At 42.7% G+C, this 22274-nt stretch overlaps 1 protein-coding gene and 1 pseudogene across 2 annotated transcripts; one reads left to right on the forward strand and one right to left on the reverse strand.

Moving 5' to 3' along the window:
• Window positions 1-2583: 2583 nt before the first annotated feature.
• On the forward strand, window positions 2584-12694 carry elf2a (E74-like factor 2a (ets domain transcription factor)). Of its 2 annotated transcripts, none has more exons than XM_038699657.1 (9): window positions 2584-2880; window positions 4359-4442; window positions 6498-6798; window positions 8133-8240; window positions 9209-9325; window positions 9887-9970; window positions 10553-10745; window positions 10847-11101; window positions 11433-12694. In XM_038699657.1, the coding sequence occupies exons 2-9, from the start codon at window positions 4368-4370 to the stop codon at window positions 11986-11988; spliced, it is 1689 nt and encodes a 562-aa protein (XP_038555585.1). In that variant the 5' UTR covers window positions 2584-2880; window positions 4359-4367; the 3' UTR covers window positions 11989-12694. The 2 variants fall into 2 exon arrangements, with proteins under 2 accessions (XP_038555585.1, XP_038555586.1); XM_038699658.1 differs by having other exon boundaries at window positions 9212-9325.
• Window positions 12695-17271: 4577 nt separating this feature from the next.
• Window positions 17272-20813, reverse strand: LOC119888742 (annotated as a pseudogene).
• Window positions 20814-22274: the final 1461 nt, after the last annotated feature.

The following is a 22274-nucleotide window of genomic DNA, read 5'->3' on the forward strand; positions in this document are numbered from 1 at the left end:
CAAAAAAATATTAGACAAAGATAACGCAAGTAAACAGAAAATGCAGTTTTTAAATTAATGTTTTCATTAATAAGGGGGAAAAAGTCCAAACCTACATGGTACTGATGTTTTTTTACAAGCAGCTTCCAATATGGGGCTTTTTTTTCCCAATCGTTATTCAAGACCATGGCCTTTAACTTTGAGAGGATGACTCATCTTAGGTGAGTCAGATGGCATGCAAGCTACAAACATGCACAGTGGCACTAATGCTCCACGCGTTGTTCATTGCCTTATTCTCAGAGATTCAAGGGGGGTCTACAAACAAAATATTCTGTGAATAAGCAAGTCAGCTAGTGTTACCAGAAGAACGTCATTATCTAACATGGCTACAAGCGCTCCCTCGGAAAAAAATAATTTGCTAGTGTGTCCTGGTGGTCACTCTCCATGAATTGAGTCATTTGGCTGTCCCTGTGGGCTCCCAAAGAAGGGTCGTAAAGGCAAACCTGTATGTTCGCCGACGTACAGCGTACTACATACACGATCAGTATTCACTGTGTACTAAAACAACTCACTTTTCCATTACCAGCAGACTGTTCACACTGAAATACCTTCACTGTATCGATCACAACATTACCGGTCCAAGCTACCACTGAATGAAAATAGTTTATTACATATGTAAATCAATACGTTATCCTGTAAAGTTTACCTAAAGCAGCACTTAACTACAGAGAATTAATGTGAACAGTAGATAGAAATGTTGCTGCAGTGGTCTGTGTGACTGTGGGGCCAGAGGGTCCCAGTGAGCTGGCCGGCTGGCTGGCTTGCTGGCTAGCTCCCCCTGCAGGTGCTCATAGAGCTTCTAAACTCCAAAAAAACGTTGGAGCACATTTTCAATTTGCCATAAATTTTTGTAAGGGCGTCACATACCGACGATTTGAGAAAGAGTGACAAAGCTATTAAAGTTATTTGAGTGTGCGTCTCTGTGAGACGCTCGGGGGCGTCCTGTACAGACCGGAAGTGCTAGTTAGCTAGCGTTAGCTACGTTCGTGATAAAGGTGTTGACAGCCCCCCGAAGCCCCTACCCTTACCACAACCGTCAGAAATGTTAGTACCTAAGTCACTGACTTTATGCATGTCGACCGGCTAACCCTACAGCTGCGCACATTGGCCGTGCTAACAGGTAGGGTTAGCCTCCCTTGTGTTGCTGCAACGTAGCAAACGGGGGGTTTCAAACGGACGCTGCAGGGTACCTTTAGCTTTGTCACACTGTTATGACAGTTATGTAGCATTGAGATGAGAATGTGTTGAACTGCCATTGTTTGATATCTACACAGCTGATATCTCGGCTGAATTCTCAGAAATAGCATGTGAAAATTGTAAAAATAATAACAATAAAAATAATAATTTTAATTTAAAAAAACTAGTGTGGTGCTAGAACCAGCTACCTCTCCGTAAACCATTGGACAGTCTGAAGAGACCCAATGCATTTGGGGGCAGATGAGCATGTCCAGTAAGCTCATGTAGCGTACGGCAGAAAATGTAATCCACGCAATGGCCTTGAGTAAGAGGCCGCTGACCGACCTGCTGCGGGAAGAGGATGAGCAGCTTGAAACCAGTAAGTTTCTACTGTTCTGTAGTAACTTAGTAACAAGTTAAAGGCTAAGCTTGTGTACCATCAAATCAAGACAGTAGTAGTAGATCCGATCACATCGCTATAACCAATCCTGCTTCAGACTGATATTGGCACCACCCACTCAATTTACATACAGACACAGAAATAAATAAATGTAGAAATATATGAATTGTATACATATATTTTAAAATAAATATACACATAAAGAAATGTATTTATTTATATATAAATAAATACATGTAGAAATGCATAAATGAATGTAAAAATACAGAAATAGCTTTTTTAATTACCAAAATGTATTTATGTTTTAATTATTTATTGCTGCATTTATTTATTTATTTATACTTATGTCATATCTTGTCCTTTATACTCCCATTACAAGTAAAAGTCCTGCAAGTAAGTAAAATTGAATTAAATAAAATTGACTTCAGTGAGTAGTGTTATATTATTATAGGACCTTGGTCCTTGATTAGTTTGTGTGTAAATCGTGTGACTCGTTTTAAACCCTTTAAAACACCAAATTCACACAATTACACCAACAAACAAAAACAACAAGTCATACAAATAAACAAATAAACAAAGGCAGCGGTAAACTCCCGTGTTCTTACATTACTGTTTTTATCAATGGATTTGGTGGGTTTAATGAGAGCGATACAGCGACTGTTTCTGGTTAACCAAAAAGGAACTTCTTTAAAAATGGGGGATTTAGGGATCCTTACCATAATGGACCAGTTTCAGAAATCTCTCGCACAGACACACTAACATGGGAAAATAGGGTACTGATAGAAACAAAAACAACCTCAACAAACATTTGACTACGGAATCAATTATGTTATTTATTTTTTTAATCGGTATGTCTGTTGGTGTTTTATCCCAGAACATATTTTCCAGAGTAAACGTTGATCAGGGCACGCTCAAACAGAAAGTAACGACGAGCCAGTTTGTCCTCGTGACGTCACGGCGGGCTGTGCTTTGACCCGCTGGATCCGTTCGTTGTAGCGAAGAGGCGGCGCGCCGGAAAGCTACAGGACAACAAGAAGCGAGCACTAATCAAAACGCAACTTCAGGGCCTGCATCCGCGTTCCCTTTTTACATTTCAACGCGGGTCGTCGATAGGTATCCGCAAAGTGAGTTTTTAGGGACGCGGGACTTCCAGACACGTGTTTATGCAAGCGAAGTGAACGTTTTGGCCTCGTTAACTTGGCTAACGTTAGGCCCAGCTAGTGCTAGCTGTGGAGCTTACTTTTCGCTAGCAAAAGCAAAACAAGGTAAGGGGAAGAAACTCGTTGCATTAACATATCAGCAGGCTGTGATAGACCACGAGCCCCAATACAGGTGTCAGGATTTGCTCTATTGTCCAGTGAGTGACAGTGGACTCTTTTGACTTTACGTTAAAGACGTAACATTATATGTGTGTATATTAGCTAGCTATCTGCTAACTGTTTCGAGCTCAATAACTAACCTCAGTTCTAGCCATGGCTAAGTTATTGGGTTGTGGGTGATCTCCCTTTTGAAATAATGCTTTAATTGATTTATATGGCATTGAATATGTGGCGTTAATAACAAAGTGCATAATTTTAGCAGCAGCAGTAGTAGCTGAGTTGATTATGTCTTGTTAAATAAGTAACTTAGCAGAAGCATTAGCTAAGTAGTTAGCTGGACAGTTTGGAGCTGCAGACTCAGTTAGCACACAGACGTTCAGACCCGCTCATAAAGTAAACATCAGCCTGTGTGGTGAGCGTGCTTAGTGCCTGCCATCTCCTCAAACCAACCCGCAGTGTCACACTCTTTTTGTATACAGTTTAAGGTCACACTGGCAGTATTTCTGTTTTGAATCAACCTTAGTCGTGCTGGCATTTAGCCAACATCACGGTTTCCTTCTTTGCACCCGCAGTTGCATTTATTCAGGGAAACTCCTTCCAAAATCTGCATTTAACTGAGTGTTCAGCAGTTTAGTTTTCGTACAACTCGTATATAAGTTCAAACTTTCTGAAAGTGTTTCTCGATTGTCTTCGTCTCAGTCTTAACTCACCACAGTACACCACAGAAGCAGCATCATATGTTTTAATGTTATTGAAAAATCAAATTGAGTGTTCTCTAATGAACGCCAGGTAGACAGGCGTGTAAGCTCTGCAATCGAGCAAACACTGTTAGTCCTAAGTTTAATTCGAATCCAGCGTTTTGGTTATAGACCTGTGAGGCTTCAAACTCACAATAAGAATCATCAACAGTTCACAACTATTCTGGCCAATCAGTGGGAACACGTTTCCAAATAATAGCAAAGTCAGGAGAAGGAACATGAGGCAGACCATCTAAATACATCCTGCATAGTAGGGATGCAAAAATAACCCTTTAACATGCTGAAATCTGATGTTTTTAGCTAACTAAAGGCATTTTGTAGAATTTCAGCATTTTCAACAAATGTATTTACGATGTTATTGAAATAAAACAGCCGCTGTTGTTGGATTTAGCATTAGAGAGGAGAGGAGGTAGAAGATTTTAGACTGGACTGTGACGAGGTGTGCTTTACTCACAACTCCACAACGTTACTAGGACCAAGTCATGAGGAGAGCGGCAGCCCATGGGGCTTTCACATGACCCCGCCTTCTGCACACACTCTCTCACACACACTCCAGACTTGCATATCACTGACATTACCAAATCATACTCAGAAATCCTTCAGCTCACTTATGTTAGCAATGCTTCTTCTTCTCCATCCTGACCCCCTGTGCTTTTGTTTTGGTAGGAATGAGTGATGACCTCTGTGGTTGTGTCAGATGGTGGAGGGAACATAGTGGAGTACGTCACCGTAGTAGAGGAGCCCCAGCAGGTAAGCCTGTTTATTCTCACAACTGCTGTCAAGGCAGTCAACAAAGCCCTGTGATGGAAACGTTGTAGAAACAGAAGAAGAACAGAGTAGAGTGAATTCATCTCAGCTCTGTGGTGGACCTGGGCTAAAGGGAGTCCATGAAGGCAGATTTGCAACAGTCATCTTACCGCTACTGATCAGAGAGATCAAAATAGTTACTTATATAGACTGTAATATATGTTATACAGTAGGAAATATGTAATAATCTATTCTCAATAGAATATGTAACTTTTGCTGCTTTGCAGATGTAAATTGATTAATGATTGTATGGAGGGGGGCTGTTCTGCGCTCTGGTGATCAGACAGACGGGGGAGACAGCGCTCTGCGAGTAAACAGCAGGTGCTTTATGGAGAGTAACCATGGCAACGGCTTCTGTGCGCTACACAGCTGTAGCCTATTTAACTTAAGTTAAAATTATAGGCTACATAACTTTACCTGATATGCCTTCATCTAGTTTTCTCTTCAACTTCGGTGGCGGGTTTGTGCATGAGTCAACCTTCACCTCACTCTAACAGGGACACTTGCTACTGAACAGACAGACTGTTTCTGCTGCTCCCTGATAAAAGAAAAATGTTTCTGTTGATACCTGTTCAGTAGTGGCTCTGGACTCTTTAAATTTATCTGACGCTTTTATCCAAAGCGACTTACAATTGCTATACATGTCAGAGGTCGCACGCCTCTGGAGCAACGAGGGGTTAAGTGTCTTGCTCAGGACACAATGGTGGATGTCTCACAGTGGGAATTGAACCCGGGTCTCCCACACCAAAGACAGGCATCTTATCTATGCTCCATCACCACCCCTAACTTGTTTTAACAAGTTAGATAAAAGGTAACGCCCTGGCAGTGGAAAACAGCTTTGGTTTTATATTTGATTTGATTACATTAATGTTTAAGTTGCGATTTACAATAAATATTTTATTGCTGCTGTGTAAAGGGAATACTGCTGGGGAAAAAGCAACTTATTTGTTGAAAGTGTTTGCAAAACACGTTATTGCACTTTTGTGTATACAGCAGTACATTTAAATTAAAAGTGCGCAATACACTACTTTAGAATTCATTATTCAATTTTGTGCGTAACACTGCGATTAATGGCAGAAAATCATGCGATTAATAGTTTTGTGTATTTTCTGCTGTCAGGACAGATGGTAATAAAATGTTAATAATGTGTCTTCAGCAAGCACACATAATCTAAACTGGAAACTAAGGCTGGCCGTTAATTCTATTTATAGTTACTTCCTTTGCTCTGGAATCATATCTGGGGAGCAGTACACCAGTTTGATAGTATACTATGGTATGAAAATATAATAATTATAATTGTGGAGAAATCTCATACAGTTTCAACCCTAATTGATCATAATATAACAGTGTTTGTGTGAACATATGTAGAATGTGGTGTTAACTTTGCAAAGGCTGTTCAGCAATTCTACTTCTGTTGGGAGCACACGATGTGAGCAGTCTGAGGCAGTAGGAAAGGAAATACTGATCCCACACAAAGACACTGTCCACAAAAACACAGCCAGCATGCTGAGAAAACGACCAGAGGTGGAGGGTGGAAAGGCAGAGGAGGGGTTTCTGTAAGACCCAGTGCAAACTGTCAGTGGAAAGTAGCTCAAGTTGTTAGACTAGATTTAAACATGTTTTTCAAGCCTCTATCAGAACATCAATCTGCATTAGAATTATTACATATATTATTATCATGAGACAATGAAATAAACTCAAAAAACCGAGTCAAATGAAATAATTTAGAACAAGGGGGGGGGGGGTCCTTCAGTCAAACAGTGGGGATCAGTGGTCTTAGTGCATCTTAGTGGCAGTACAATAGCATTCAGTTGCCTGTATACAGTGCACATGTTTTATTTCATACTTTAAGAAAAGGAATGAAATCAGTGGGGGAACAACATGGGTCCCTCTTTCTTTGTTCTGTCCATCATTTCTATCAGGTTTACCAAGTTTGTTGCCGTGATCTCCGAACACAGTGGCATCACTAAACTTTTTCTCGTCTGTTCAAACTGTTAGTGTGAGCAGCAGCCCGCTGAGGAGGAGGACGAGGACGAGGAGGAGGAAGAAGTGGTTCAGCAGGAAGTCGAGGCGGTCATTGTTGAGGGCGGAGAGGAGTTGGAGGAAGATGTGGAGGAGGAGGAGGAGGATGGTGTGGTGCTGCAGGAGGAAGGCTGTCCGGCGGTGATCGTGGAGGAGGTGCCCAGCGCCCAGGTGGAGGAGTGCTACTCGGCGCAGGTCCTGGTCTATGATGACGAGACGTACCTGATGCAGGACGTGGCAGAGGAGCAGGAGGTGGTCACAGAGGTGGCAGAGACTGGTGAGAACGTTAAATCTACCTTGGGGGTTGTGTGGATTTGCTCTGATGTTTCTACATAAAACAGTTTTTAACATCGCAAAGGCTGTTAGTAATTCCACTTCTGTTTGGAGCACACGATTAAAATCCCCTCCCTCTCCACTTATTAATACCAAGCTTCGCCCTGGTCACGTGTGCTGCACCCATTTAGGGATGTGGTGCTAATATCAACAGGTGTAAACTGAGCTAGAAATCAAAACCTCTGCTGGAGCTCCTTCTGTTGATTGTTCCTTCACCTCACTGCGTCAACGTGCGACATAGACCTCGCAGTCTTGCCTGTTATGTCAGGGTTGGGGGACCAGAGAATTCAGCCGAGCTGAACTTTCAAACATACGAGCTGTTTTAACACGCAGCATGTCTTTTGTTAGAAATCACTTGCATTAACCTCCTATGCCATCAAGAATCTGTGTTGTGATTATCTGTAGGGCTGCACTGAACGATTAAAACAGAAAACACGGAATCTGGGAAGAATTAAATCGGATTTCATACTTCCTGAAGTTGGCGATTAATTAAGAAAGCTGCATTTCCACCAAAAGTACCCGGGACTTTTAAGTCCCCAGATCTCTTTTCAAGGAACTAAAAGGTTCCTTCAGCGCATTGTTGTCTGCGTTTCCACCGTGGTCTAAAGACCTACGAAGATTAGGCAAATTAACCAGCTGACGTAGGCTGTAGGCCGTACAAAGAGAGGCACAGGCAGCAAAATTTAGTAACCACTATCAAAGAGCAAAATTTATAAACAAACGTCAGATTTGATGGAATATAATCCTGAGTTTAGCGCCACCCACAGGATGATTCAGCCAGAGCTCTCTGCAGTGATGTGGAGCAACTTACACAGAAATCCTGTTGTCTGTTTAGATTTCATTGAACTTATTTTTTTTCTTGGTTGTTGAGTGCAGCTTAATTTAAGTTCCATGTAAAAATCCAAATATATCTTCCTTCTACTTTGTGAAATTTGCTTTGTGTCTTTCATTTTTTGTCCGCTCTTAGTGGCACCTGAGCATTAGAGAGGCTGTCTCTGTGTATGACAGCAGTACACTGCCCTCTGCTGGCAGGAACTATTTAGACCAGATTACTGGAAACAGGAAGGGAGGAACAGACGGCCTCTCAAACCTCAAACAAGGAAGTTAACATTTCAAAACAGTTGAGGTTGCAGCGCTGTACTGTAATTCCCCCCCCCCCCAGAAACCGATCTTCGTGTTGTTATTTGACGCCTCAGGTCTTACTGTCTGTCCTCAGTGAGCATGTGCTGTTTGCAGAGGTCTGTGCAGTGACAGCTTTCTCTCTGCTCCTCTTCTCAGTGGAGATGTCGGGTCACGACATGGTGTGTTTTGACAAAACGTTTGAAGCAGCCGAAGCTCTTCTGCACATGGAGTCTCCTGGAGGACTGCACAACGAACGCAGCACAGGTAACACACTGTCAGGACTTCCTGCTCTGTCTGACACAGCCGTCGAGGAGGCGTATGGAGGCTGAACTGCAAGCAGAACTAAACAAACGATTGCAAATAAATAGTTTTTATTTAACTTAATTTGATTTAAATACTACAAACCCAAAGCTTTCAAAGGTGCTGTTAGATTCATTGATAACAGCTACATGGTTGGCCAGTTATTGTAATAACGACTGCTGGTGAGACATTGTCTGTCTAGAGACTGCTGACTGTTGTGCACTTGTAGCTGCTTAAGCTAACATTAACATTAGTTCCGCAGCCTGGTGGGACAGACTGCATCACAGCGCTCAGCCCCAGAGGTATCAAATCCTGTACAGTTAGGATGTAACATGCACAGCTTTACCTGGGAGATTCCAACAGCAGTTTGTCATTTACACTCCACATGTACAGTACAAGCTACCTGCTAGATACCTGTGTGACACTGATGTGAGGTGGAGATTGTTTATGTAGGAAAAAAAGACATGCAATGTTTTTTCAACAGCAAACTGCCTTGAACGTTTACCTGTGTGTGTAAACAAGCCTGACCGATAAATCACCGAGCTAATTGCAGATAAGTGAGAATTAAAAAGAAACGGAAGACGATGGATACTTCTATCATGTTCTGAGTGCTGTTGTTGCCTAGTTTGTCCACCAGTGGGCGCTCTGCAACAATAACAATAATATTAAAATGCATTATACCATGTTATCTAGGTAAGGTTTCACAACTACACTTAACTAATGTTTGTTATAATAATATTTGTTGATGTTATGTGTTTCTGATGGGATAAAAAAAAAAAATATATATATATATATATATTTCTATTTTCTTTTATTATTTTTATTTATTTATGTGTATTTATATATATATATGCCCGGCTGGCGTCTGTGTATCCCCAATGACATCATGACCCAGCAGAATAGTGTGAATGCTGTGTTTGGTTTGGCCCCAGCAGAGGACGTGATGATGGAGACGGTGGTGGAGGTGTCGACAGAGTGTGGACCCATAGAGGAGGAGTCCTTCCCCATCCCTCCCGAATGTGAACCCGCTGCCAAGAAGAAGAGGGGAGGTCAGTGTCGCTACAGAGCGCCTGTAACAATTCTTATTGCTGGAGGCTACATAGATTCTGTATTTCTCTACAGTCAGTCTGTACAGTGCTGCCAGATGGGGCCAGGAGTTGGGATTGGTCAGAGAGAATATTCACTATTCACTGCATCATCATTGCTGCACCAGACAGAGGCCAGCAACAGAAAGTTTTATATTTTACAGTTTTCGTACATTATTTCATCGCTTCACATCAATCCGCTTCTGAGAAGTTTTGAGGTGAGAAATCAACTGTGTAGATTTCGAATGTAGTTTTCGTCGTGTGTGGTGGTGCTATGACTGGGGTACTATCTGCATAGAAAACGGAGGAAACCGAATCAAGCAGTCAAGTCAAGCCCAGTTGAGTTGTTGGACAAACGGCTTTTGATATGGACTTACCAGACCATGTGTCTGACCGCAATGAAACCTGTTGAGTGCTGAAATTTGTTTACAAGGAATATGATGAGGCTCCCATTGACCTGCTCACATGGAATTCTCAAAATTCACCTGGGGATTGAGATTGACATGTTATTTTGTGTGTGTGCAGGCGGACGTAAACCCAAAATACACCAACCTGCTTCCAACGGCTCCTTTGACCTGGGAATCAAGAAGAGGCCGAGGGAGGGCAAAGGTTTGTCTGAAGCCCGAGTTGTGCTTAATTCCATCTGGACATCTCTGTTCTGTGAGAAAACCTAAATATTGGTAGCAGATTAATCCCACCCTGTTACACGTGGGCTGTTCTAAAAAATCAGAATGCATCTCAGAACAACCCAGAACTTTCAGAACATGGCCCAAATGTTTTGCTGTTTTTCTCCATCTTCTTCTGCACATACCAGTCATATAACGTACATCATGCATTATCTTGTTGTTTATGTAATTAACCCAAGCAGAACCTCCATGTCTGAAAAGTGAAGCCAATGCGGAAGTGCCTTAAACCTTCATTCTTTCTAACAGCCATCAGGGGGGGCTCCACTGGTTTCAAAAACTAGTCCGACCCTACTTCTCAGCTGATTTATCACCTGAGCAGAAAACTTTCCTAATGAGTTTATGGTCTTTTCAGCACAGCAAGATGTTCATTTAGAGGAAAATAGACCAGAAAGCAGGGGAGGCTTTAAGGCAGAAGAGATTGATTGATTATGGAAGGCATAATTAATAGGGTTAATTGTATGACAGAGCTCGATGATGTCATGACGCTGTGCTGTGTGTCCTCAAGGCAACACCACCTATCTGTGGGAGTTCCTGCTGGAGCTGCTGCAGGATAAAAACACCTGTCCCCGGTACATCAAGTGGATGCAGAGGGAGAAGGGCATCTTCAAACTGGTCGACTCCAAGGCCGTGTCCAAACTGTGGGGGAAACACAAGAACAAGCCCGACATGAACTACGAGACCATGGGCCGAGCCCTGAGGTCAGCCTGTCCTCCACAAACACGGAGCCCTTAAAAGTCCTGAAAACAGACTCTTATAATATAACACAGCTTTGATATTCCCTGTGTGTGTGTGTGTGTAGGTATTACTACCAGCGCGGCATCCTGGCGAAAGTGGAGGGTCAGCGACTGGCCTACCAGTTTAAAGACATGCCCAAGAACATCCGGGTGATCGAGGACGAGGACGACGGCGAGGAGGTGGAGGACAGCGAAGGCTTGGTCTCTGGCCAGCACCCGGCTCACCAGCAGGCCCCCGGCAGCCTGGGCATCAGCTCTCCTGCTGCCACCCAGCCTCAGCAGACCTACGTCACTGTCATCCCCAGCAACACAGCCACCAGGTCTCTATTCACTGTTTCTCACAACTTGGTATTTATTTATACATGATAAAGATGTCTTGAGTGAGCTTAGAGACTTGCTTTGTTCTTCAAACATGGCTGCACCCAGCCAAGCTAACGGGAAGTCAGACCGCGCCTACGTCGACAGTGACTATATTGGGTTCACCCTGAAAGGTTTGGGTCATGATCCCACTAACTAACCTTGTTATGCAAATGTGTTTGCAACTGAAAATGTTTTTTGAATTGAGTGCGGTCAGATGAATGTGCATGAGAAAAAAGATACTGTGCACGGCGGGGGTGTCATCACTCCTCCTCCCTGTGCTTTCTCCTGCAGGCCCATCCGAGCCATGCCAGTGGTCATGACCAACTCACTCGGTCAGGTGACATTGAACTATCCTACCACCACCACAGGAGTCCCAGTATCCGTAGCCAACGCCTCCGCCGGCGCTCCCCCCAAACTGGTCATCCAGGCTCTGCCCACCATGCTGCCCGCCGGCTCCAAAGCAGGAGAGAAGATCACCATCATCACCATCCCGGCCAACCAGCTGGCCACGCTCATGCAGGCCAACTCGTCAGGCCAGATCACGCAGCTCATCCAGGCTAAACCTGTTACTACACAGTTAGCGCAGACCGCGGCTAAACTGGCCACCACCGCCCCCACGATCCAGCTAACGGCAGCCCGGCCGACACCACAGCTCATCCTGGCTAAACCGGCGGCAGTGGCCCAGCAGCTGCCCCAGCTCTCTGTCCAGGTCGGCCAGCCTCACCCTGCCCCGCCCAAAACCCCCACCAAGACCCCAACGCCCTCCAGCAGTCTGCCCGAGGCAGCAGCTGAGGCTCCGCCCCCCTCAAGCCCGCCAGCATCAGCAGCAGAAACCCCATCATCCTGAGAGCTCCGCCCTGAGCCAGGGCCAACACGGAGGGTGGGTACAGGAAGTGACTGTGGACACTGCTGAGGAGGTGCAGGACACATTCCACACCCCCCCCCCCACCACAGAGCAGAGCTGCTCTGTGATTGGCTCGGACTGTCAGCGTGATGTTGGTCTCCAGGGAGACACCTGCTCTTACTATGGCGCTGCTGAAGCCTCGCAAAGGATTAAAGGGACTGTTCTAGACACACACACACACACACACACACACACACACACACACACACACATAGATCCTTCAGAGCTCAGAAGACATGGGCAGCCTTAGATTGTAAATGGAAAACTCCTTTTTGTAATCAAATGTAATATAAAAAGCCAGGCAAGACTTTGTTGTAAACAGAAATGTAAAAAGCATTTTTTGATACTGCATGTATCGGCACAGGCGGACTTTGAATTCCTCGTCTGTTTCAGTGGAAAGGTTTGTCTGCAGAGTGCCGTTTCTCCACAGCACTGTCACGTTCTTCAACACTTGTTGTCTTTTGTTTTGTTTTTTTTACCGTTCATAAAAAGGGAGTGAAAGGGTGTCTGCGTCGAGATAAGAGAACTAGATGGTGTGCTCCACATCTGAAGTATATTATACTATTTTCTTTCTTGTACTATCAGTGTATTGAAGTAGATTTTACTGAAATATGTATTATAAAAAACAAAAAACAAATGTGAGTTACAACGGTCTGAAGTTGTGTTATTCAGCCATCTGGAATAACAGTAAGTAAGTGCTACATAAGTGTTTGACACGTGTAGCACCTTGGGAAAGAAATGCTGAAGCTGCATGAGTACACCGTGTAGTGTGTCTGGCTGGGACATGATTATTGCTTCTCACTTCTTAAAGGAGACCTATTATACTGCATTTCCTATATTTTCTATCTTATACTGGCACTTCATGCAGGCCCTCATTTCAGCCTCTCTGAAACGAGCTGTATATGCTCCTGTCTCTTTAAGCCCCACCTACCCAAATCCTACTCAGGGGCGAGTTCCATCTCAAAACGTTTTGCGCCTGTTAGCTACGTTTTTGGACAAGCTTCGAGGTACATTTTCTCCCGTTTGGTGGACGTGTCGGCCTTTGTTACTCCATCAGCTGCAACAAGTTTGGAAACAGCCGTATTAAAAAGTGCAGTGCGCATGTGTACAGAACTGGGAGTTCAAGGCGCCACCGTTTCCATAAAAAAACATTTTGCTACGTGTTGTCAGCACTGAACTCGGCCCAGGTTGCCAGGATGGGACTGCACATTCCTTTGTGGACGTGGCCGGCATTCTGTGCCCGGAGCAAATGACCATATATGGAAAATCAGCTCTGTATGATGTCATATCGAGCCGTAAGTAGAAAATACGGGACATTGATAACGGAGAATTCTGAGGGATCTCTTTTGAATACTTTCATTATTTGAAGCTTTGGCCACATTTAACATGAACATCTGACACTAACATAAATAAGACAGAAAATATGGAAAAGCATAGTAGGTCCCCTTTAATGCTTTTTTTCAGAAACTGAATAGAAAAACAGGCTCATTTGACAGTATTTCAGGATGTGAAACATTCTGACCTTTTCACAATTGAGAGCCAAACGGGACCTCACCAACATCACTTGTTTCACATGTGGAAAGAATCAAAGTGGAAATACACATGTACTGCATACAGTGGCCCTGAGCCCAACACATGCAAAAGGGACAAAACAAAATGGAGGTTTCCAGATTATGTGAGAAATTAGCTTAGGCTAACACTATGTATGTAGCTAATATTGTCATTAATATATCTTCATCAATTATAAGTCTTGCACACGGTCCCCTACTCTGTATCCAGAGCTTTTCAACTACATGCCTCGCTCTTCCAGATCCCACTCAGGTAGAAGATGCAAAAAAAACTGCAAACAGGTTTATTTATCGATATTTCTGAAATGATTGTTTTCATTATGGATGAATCTGCTGGTTATTTTTCCATTAATCGATTGTTAGATTTGTAAAAAAGAAAATCTAAAAAAAGTGAGAAATGCTGTCACAATAACCCAGAGCCCAAAGTGACCCCTTCACAGTGCTCGTGTCCAACCAGCAGTCCGAAGCCCAACCTCATAAGATTTAGGAAAAGGGAAAAACGGCAATCCTCCACATTTGAGACGGTGAAACCATGAAATGTTTTTACATGAAAAACGACTTGAATAGTTGCCAATTAATATTCTGTCAATTGGTTAATCAGCTAATGGTTTCAGCTGTACTTCTGTATCCTGTAGTTTATAACAAAACATCAGATTTTATAGCTCCTCATGTTTTATGTGCAAAAATCAGAATTGTAAAGTAACTAGTAACCAGAGTAATCTGAAGGGTCACAACATGTGGGTTAACGTGAGAAGCGGTGGGGGTTGGCGTCCGCCAGAGCTGCACTTTGTCACCAATCCTGTTTGTGATATTCATGGACAAACGGATCAAGTGCGATGTCACATTGAGCAAGATGGTCCAGAAATGGCCGCCGTATGTCAGAGAATTTACGACCATATCGAACCTTTTCTCTGTAGAATAATAGTGGGCTCAGTTAGCCAGGTCTTAAATATTTCACACGCATGTCCAGGAACGGTGGGCCAGAGAGCCTTCTGCAGATATACAGCGGTCACACAGAGGGGAAATGGAAGGAAAAATCCCGTGCAGTTTAGCTTTTGAGTCATAAAGTCTGTGCATAACAGTTAATTGGATTAATTGATGACTGTAATTGAGAGAAAAGCTGGGGCGCAGGCGGTAAGGCACCAGTCGTATTTATCAGTGCTCTCCACCCGGAGTGTCGGCCAGAACACTACTGAGGGCCAGGATGTACAGCACAGGCATTGACTTCGTACAGGAAATGAGTCGACATGGAAGGATGGTTCAACGTTATTGTGTTCAGGAAATAGATGTGTGGGTGTGGTTTCTGTCAATAACAAAGAAATTAAAATGAGTACAATACAGTTTGTTACATATACTGTACATCATGCAACACTCCTATCATTGTCTGAACAGGAATATGTGAGGATAAACTGTCTAATGTACAATTTAAGAGAGAGCACAGCAGGCATTTAACGATCCGTTAAAACAGTAGCCACACTACTCTTTAACACAGACATCCCTTTAAACGCAGGGGCGTAGGAGCCCCCCTGAATTTATTTTTTTAAATGAAGCACTTAAATGCTCATTTCTAATGATTTTTGAAAACAGAATGTACTTATTAGTGTGGCTGAAAGAGGGTCTTTGCAGTGACAGAAGCTGGAGAATAGACTGGAGAGGGGAGATTATGAAAACTCAGAGAGGGTCAGAGAGAGGGAGAACAAAACCGACTACATACCATAAAAACCAACAGCTGCTAGTTAATGTAGCCACAGTACAAATGTATTTAGTTATCCTAATGTTACACTTGATGTAGCTGTCTGTGATATTTCCTGTGTCTCACTCTCCCTGCAACAAATGTTTGTGAACACAGAACTGTCTTTAAAGCAAACTCTGATGACATGCCGTTGGTCTAACAAAGTCTTTTTACTACGCGAGTTTTAGAATTTGCTACGTCTTCTAGCTATCCACACAACTTACTAGCTCACCCTCCCTAGTTTTTTCTCCTCCTGCTCCTGTGACCTCTGTCCTCTTCCTCTTTAAATACTTTAAGATGCTCATCTCTGTGTGAACACTGACTACTTTTCAACTGTTTATGGACACGTAGCAGAGACACATGCACACCACATGGCACATGATTTTAAGGTCAAGGATGGTGACAGACGGAGGCAAAAAAGTGGCCCAGGAGTTTGTCCCTGCTCAGCCATGTGTCGGGCCCTCTGGGCCTTTACAGACCTTTATTCCTGCATTCTTGAGAATTTTATGCAAGTAGAGTACATAACTAAATGTGCCTTTAAAATACATTTTCAAAACTAGAAACACCCCTCTAACACTCCTAAAGTAAAGTAATCACTGCCCTTGACTAAATGTTCTTCATCAATCTTACCATAAACTGCTGCTTTGACTCTGTTCTGCTATTGACCTCATCTCTGCTGTCTGTCTCATGTTCACCATGTCAGCGCTAGTACTGGTGCTGCTGGCCATCTGCAGGTAGAGTACTCAAAAAAAGATACTCAAGAAAAAGTACAATTACTCCCATAAAAAGTTAGAGGAAAAAATTACAAACCTATATATAGTCTAATAATATATTTCATCTGCTGTTCATCAGGTTTGAAACAGCTGCAACATGGTTATTTCTAGGGAATGCAATTTGCTTTGCTGGTTGATTATCTTTAGCTATTTCTGTTTAATAATTATTTCCCTTTTTAAATCTCCATAAATGTGTTGATAAGATCACTTTAAAATATTATGCTTACTGCCCAGCCGGCTATTGTTGCTTGTATATTTATTATGGACATGAAGCCAACCAAACCACTTGCTTTGCAGCAGACAGGCAGCCAAAACGATGTGATTAGTCCTGAAGCATCTAAATAATCTTTACAACGCAGAGAATTATTGTGGCAGTGACACGGAGCAGCTCGTTGTTGAAGCAGGTAACCTGCATACAGAGGAAGCTGTGCGTCATGCGTAAAGCCCAACAGGACTGTTTATCCTCCATATTTTCTCTCTGTGTCTTAAATATGATTGTTTCCTGAATAAATAACTGCTGGTAGCTGCTGAGTGAAGCCAAGATTAGTTTCACCAGCGACATTCTGTTTATCTACTCACATCGCTATTCAACAGTAGGCTATGAGAAAAAACAAAACAAAACAGGCGAATACCATCAAAATAAAGCGATGCTCTTTTCAACGACAGGATACTGAATCATTCTAGCCCTTGTGTTTTCTTCCCGTCGACGATGCACTTTTTGTCCTCCCGGGTCAAAATTGACCCGGTCCGGTTTGCCTGGTTTTAAAGCATCCAGTTTAACTTATCACCCAATTCTGTGTTACACCTTCTTAGCCAACTCCATTCTAACTCATTACCACTATTTTACACTTCTTGATGGAATTTATGGTCAATCAATCTCATTTATTTCTCATCTTATTTTTTAGTTAAAAAAATTCAGAAACTCTAAGTTATCTTCACTAATAGTATAAATCAGAGGACTATATGTTGTTGGACTATCACAGACTGGTGTATGTCAAAGTTGAGTCAGGATAGTGTTTTAGAAGCATTGCATTATTTTTAATGGTAGCACATATACACACCTGTTGTCCTTATGGGTCAAAACTGACCCGGTCTGGTTTCTAAAGCATAATGTAAAAAATGATCACCCAATTCTGTGTTACACAATGTCAGCAAACTTTATTACAGCTCATCACCAATTCATTTTACACTTCAATAAACCTCATTTACATTAAATTTTCAAATTTTTTAGGAAACCAGCAGAAATTATTATTTATTTTGGATAATCACAGACTGATATATATTCCTAGGTCAACATTTGATGGAATTTTATTCACAAATAACAGAGTAAACAAAGAGCTAAATAAATTCATTTACATAGAACAGTCAACATTTATTTCTAAAACTTAAAACTTCAGTTTCAACATTTCAAAACTTGTATAATATACATGTTTATTACTTACATGTGTAAGTGCAGGTGTGTGTCTCTGTGTGAATGTGCTATCATTTGCATGATAGGCAGCGTGTGGTGGCAAATGTTTGCCATGCAATTTTGGCACCTGATGCTGGTTTTGAGATCACTCTTGCCAGGGCAGAATCGGCACCTCTTCCTTGTGGCTGCAGCTGGGTTAGTAGGAGCTGCTGCGGAGGTAGAGGGTCCATCCGTCTGGATTTCCAGAACCAAGCTTGCAGATGCTGGCGCGCGGGGAAGAACCTGGCGTCTTTTAGATTAGAGGCATCACCAGTTCTCTCCCAAGCTCCTCAAGGAACAGCCTCCTCCTGTGGCACTTCCCCTGATTGTATGTTGGGTTGATCTCAGTCCACAGTACAAATGAATTGTAGGCAGACACGTCTAGTATGTTATAAAAGATCACCAGGGGCCAACGGGCTGTCTTCCTCTTACATGTGTACACACTTGTAACCTGCAACAAAAGAAACAAATACGTAATTCAAAATTGACACTACACTATATTTTATTACACATAATGCAATGAATTGGACTTTGCATGAATGACAATAAATATTGCATGAAAAAGGTGAAATACCTTGTCAAGGTTGTCCACTCCCCCTTTGTTGTGGTTGTAGTCAAGGATGACTTGGGGCTTTTTGTCTTCAGTATCCCGATGAAGAGTGCTCATCAGAAGCACATTTCTTCCTTTTTTGGGACAATAGGACACAACAGTATGTGTCTCAGAGAACACGAACTTGGAAGAATATCGAGCCCTGTCTTTTGTGGCAAGCAGTGCTGGTGGAAGCTCAGGTTTATTCTTCATTACTGTTCCTACCATGGACAGCTTTCTCTTGAGCAGCTCCTGGCCAAGGGCATGTGAAAAATTATCACAAGTGATTGTTTGTCCACGGAGACCTTCTGCCATCTCAAGAACCACACGCTTGCCCTGTTTTTTTTCTGGCTGTCCATCAGCAGGTTTGCCAGTGTACACTTGGTCCTTGCATCGCACGCTGTCCAGATCTTTATGCCATATTTCCCAGGTTTATTAGGCATGTATTGCTTGAAGGCACAGCGACCTCTGAAGGGGACCAGGCGCTCATCCACAGTCACATCAGCTCCCAGGTTGTACATCTGCTGCAGGAGACACACCCACTTGTCCCATACATCACGAATGGCGGCGAGTTTGTCACGTGCACGGCGTGCTGTTCTTGTATCTCGATCGTCGAACCGAATGACCCTTGAGATAATGTGGAACATTTTGAGGGGCATTGTGGCCCCAAAAATTGCTCGACCAGACTGGGCATGCCACAAACTGGCCGTGGATTCTTTATTGGATCGATATACTCCAGCGAGAATCAACAGACCTAAGTATGCCTGGAGAGCTATCCCATCCATCTCTCTCCACTTATTGTCATAAACACGACGCCCCTCCTTGTTGGTCATGTTCAGCACAATTTTTTCAACTTGGTTTGGCAGAAACAGTTGAAAAGCAGACATTATACTATCAACGCGAGCCACTGCGTACCTTGTTGGACCCCTGGGGCTCCTCTCTCTCTCTGCTCCCAACATGCGACGTCTGTCACTAGGAGGGATGGAAGACCACAGCAAACACTCTTCCATCTGAGGCTCCTCTTCCTCATCACTTGATTCTTCCTCATCTGTTGAAGCATTATTCTCATTTTCCTCGCAATTGTCCGGGTTCGCAGGTGTTCATCTGTTGAAAAACAAAACACTGTGACTTATTGACCCTTTTGCAACACCGGGTCAAATCTGACCGGGGAAGACCAAATAAAAATATAATAAAATACCCACAATTCAGTGAAAGTACTGATCATTTTGTTTGTTTGTTTAGAGCGTAGTGTGGAAGCATCCATGTTATTTTGGTGTAATTTCATGAAATAAAACCATATTTTTCACACAAAAGAATTTCAAAACGGGTCAAATTTGACCCGAAGACAACACAAGGGCTAGTGATCATCAGGATGTTACAGTGTGAAGTTTACGTTTTCTCTGCAGAGACTAAAGACGCTTTAATGCGCCGTTAATGGAAAGTGAAAGTAGGCGCAGGCTGCTTTCCAACAGGCCACCAGTGCCATGCTGTGCGCTCACTGGGTGTCACTTGTTTCAGTAGAACTATAAAGCCTTCAACTGAAAAGGTATTTTCCTGATTTTCTAAATGTTTGCATCTGTGATAAGCGCCCGTCTCTGTACCACAGAGGAGACCTGGCGCTCTTCTGCGTAACTGCGCGCACGCAGCCTGACGGCTCATTTCGTTAATGAAGCAAAATGCAGATAAAAGACTGGTGAAATTATGAAGGTATGAATGGAAAATGTAGCGCAAGTAAAAGTAGATTACTGGCCCACAGAAAATACTGCAGTTAAGAGTAAAAGTAGGCTGCAGTTTTAAGAAAGGAACGTGAAAAGGTGCCAATTACTTTATTTTGCAAAATTACGTTACTTGGCGTCCCCACTGCTGTCTTCAGGTACAAAAAGAACAGCACAAAATAAACATAATATTGAGGCATTTGGCTCGAGCAAACTCTTTTTTCTCCCTTAACTTTTCAGCCCACGCGTATGTTTAAACGTATCCAACAAGTATGTCTGTTAACTAAATAGAAAGGGCTCTTAGGTCAACTTAATACAAAGCAGCATACACACTCATAGGACTAGAGCTACGTGTAGTAAGTACCACTCTGATGTCCTGCTTTAGTTTGACTCTGTTATTCTGTATTTACCCGACCATATCGCTCTCTCACTGTCTCAACTAAAGAACACAGAATGGATATTAAACAACGTAAGAGAAGCTTTAGAGTCTTTTGTACAATGTCTAGCATTGATAGAACAAGAATGGATCCTGCTAAGGCCCCTCTCCCAAACCTCATCCACAATCTGCGTTCCCAGGCCTTTTCCAGAGAGTGTGTTGCACAATTTACCCGTTGAGGAGAAATACTTACAAACTGGGAAACCCGTTTTTTCGGCTTCAGGTGAGCCCGACAAAAGCTTATAAATCATTCTTTCCTCAGGGATAGGCTCAAAGTTAGGTATACTCTGACGGACTTCATTCCTAATCTGGAAAGAAATGTGTTGTGGGAAGAGAGAACTTATTTTATTAGCTGATCAAATGAGGCAAACTGCTTGTTAATATACAAATCTTCGGTTTCCCTGATTCACTAAAGATGCCTGGGTAGATGCAAGAGATGCCTCCAAGTCATTAAATCAACATAAGTCAGTCATCATCATGCTCTGACATCATAACAGGGCTTGACATTAACTCTTTTGCTCACCAGCCAATGTGTGCCACACAGCATTTTCACTGGCCACATTGTTAAGAAATGACCTTTTATATGATTACAGTTGACTATGGCGAGCTAAAATTGACTAACATTATCATTAGCTCTGATAAGGGTGTGTGTTACACTCTTTTTTTGAAAACATGTAGTCCATTAAGATAAACACATTAAAAGAGTAGCTTCTTATTGTACATAATAAAAGTGCTGCATGGGTGTAAAAGATTAAGATTGAAAAGATAAAAACTAAACATTTAATCAGAAACACTGTTTTAATCCTATTTATTTATAACAGTACTAGGCTAAATACTGTAATACAGAGTAGAAAATGATCTGCATTAGAAACAAAGAGCAAACAAATTATTTTGTCTAAGAAAAAATCCATAATTAAGGCAACAGGATGACAATTTGATGAAGGCCTCTATCAGTTTAGGGCACTTTTGGATTGTTTGTTTTGCATCTGCATTTCCTCAGAGCTCTGACTGGATTTATGTTTCTCATCATGAAGCTCTAGTCGCTCTCAGTAACTGGAGATAACAGTATACAGGTCTTTATTTTCCAGATTATTCCCATACAAACGCATCTCCTGCTTTCCAACATGGCATGATTACTTTTATTAAAACGGAATAAACTCTGGAATAGTTGTGATATGATGTTATATCAGCGCAGCCTTGCTAGTAGCAGTAACGTTGGTAGTGTCACAATAGTTTATTTGAGATGCTTTCAACAAGACTACAATTATTCAAGACGCCAAAATGGCTAGTGGGAGAGACTGTGTCACCCGCCTCGGCTGAAATCTACCAGCATTTGGCGGGTGTCAGTGTCCAGCCCTGATCGTATAGCAGGGAGGATGTTTGACTTTGACAATGTGGCAGGCTGGTTACCCGACGCTGAGGCTGTAGCAGCTCTGACCCGATTTACGGCTCAGAGGAAGGAGTCAGCCATTGTGCAACCGAAAGAGGAAGATGACAGCCTTTTTTTAGTCACCGTGGAAAGTAGCCAGCAAAAGATAACAGCCCAGTCCGGAGGAGGCGAAGGAGGAGGAGGAGGAGAGGTGGACTGGATCCATCGCTTGTTCATATGAAAATCAACAGATAGAAAATGTTATCACTGTCTCAGCAGAGAGGTTTCTTTCAGTTTGTAAAAAAAAAAAATACCAACCCAGTTTGCTCTTCACATAACAGTTTCTCATCAAAACTAAATGAATTAACTCACCTTTTCTCCTACTCCACTCCTCCTCCGACCCCTGCTGTGCTCACTGTACTCTTACTCAAACGGTACTCGGTACACAATTATTACAATTTCAAATGACCTCTTCAGGGACCATGCTTCTCTTATTCCCAAAGTGGTATTTTTAGTTTCTTCAGTCCTGTGGTGTTGGTAGTTGTTAGGCTCTGAGGAAAACAGAAAGTGATCCGGACGTCTTTGCGACAGCCGCCA

This window comes from Micropterus salmoides, unplaced genomic scaffold (genome assembly GCF_014851395.1).
Source record: "Micropterus salmoides isolate LMB-PRFRI ecotype aquatic unplaced genomic scaffold, ASM1485139v1 Ms_hic_scaffold_5, whole genome shotgun sequence".
NCBI lineage: Eukaryota > Metazoa > Chordata > Actinopteri > Centrarchiformes > Centrarchidae > Micropterus > Micropterus salmoides.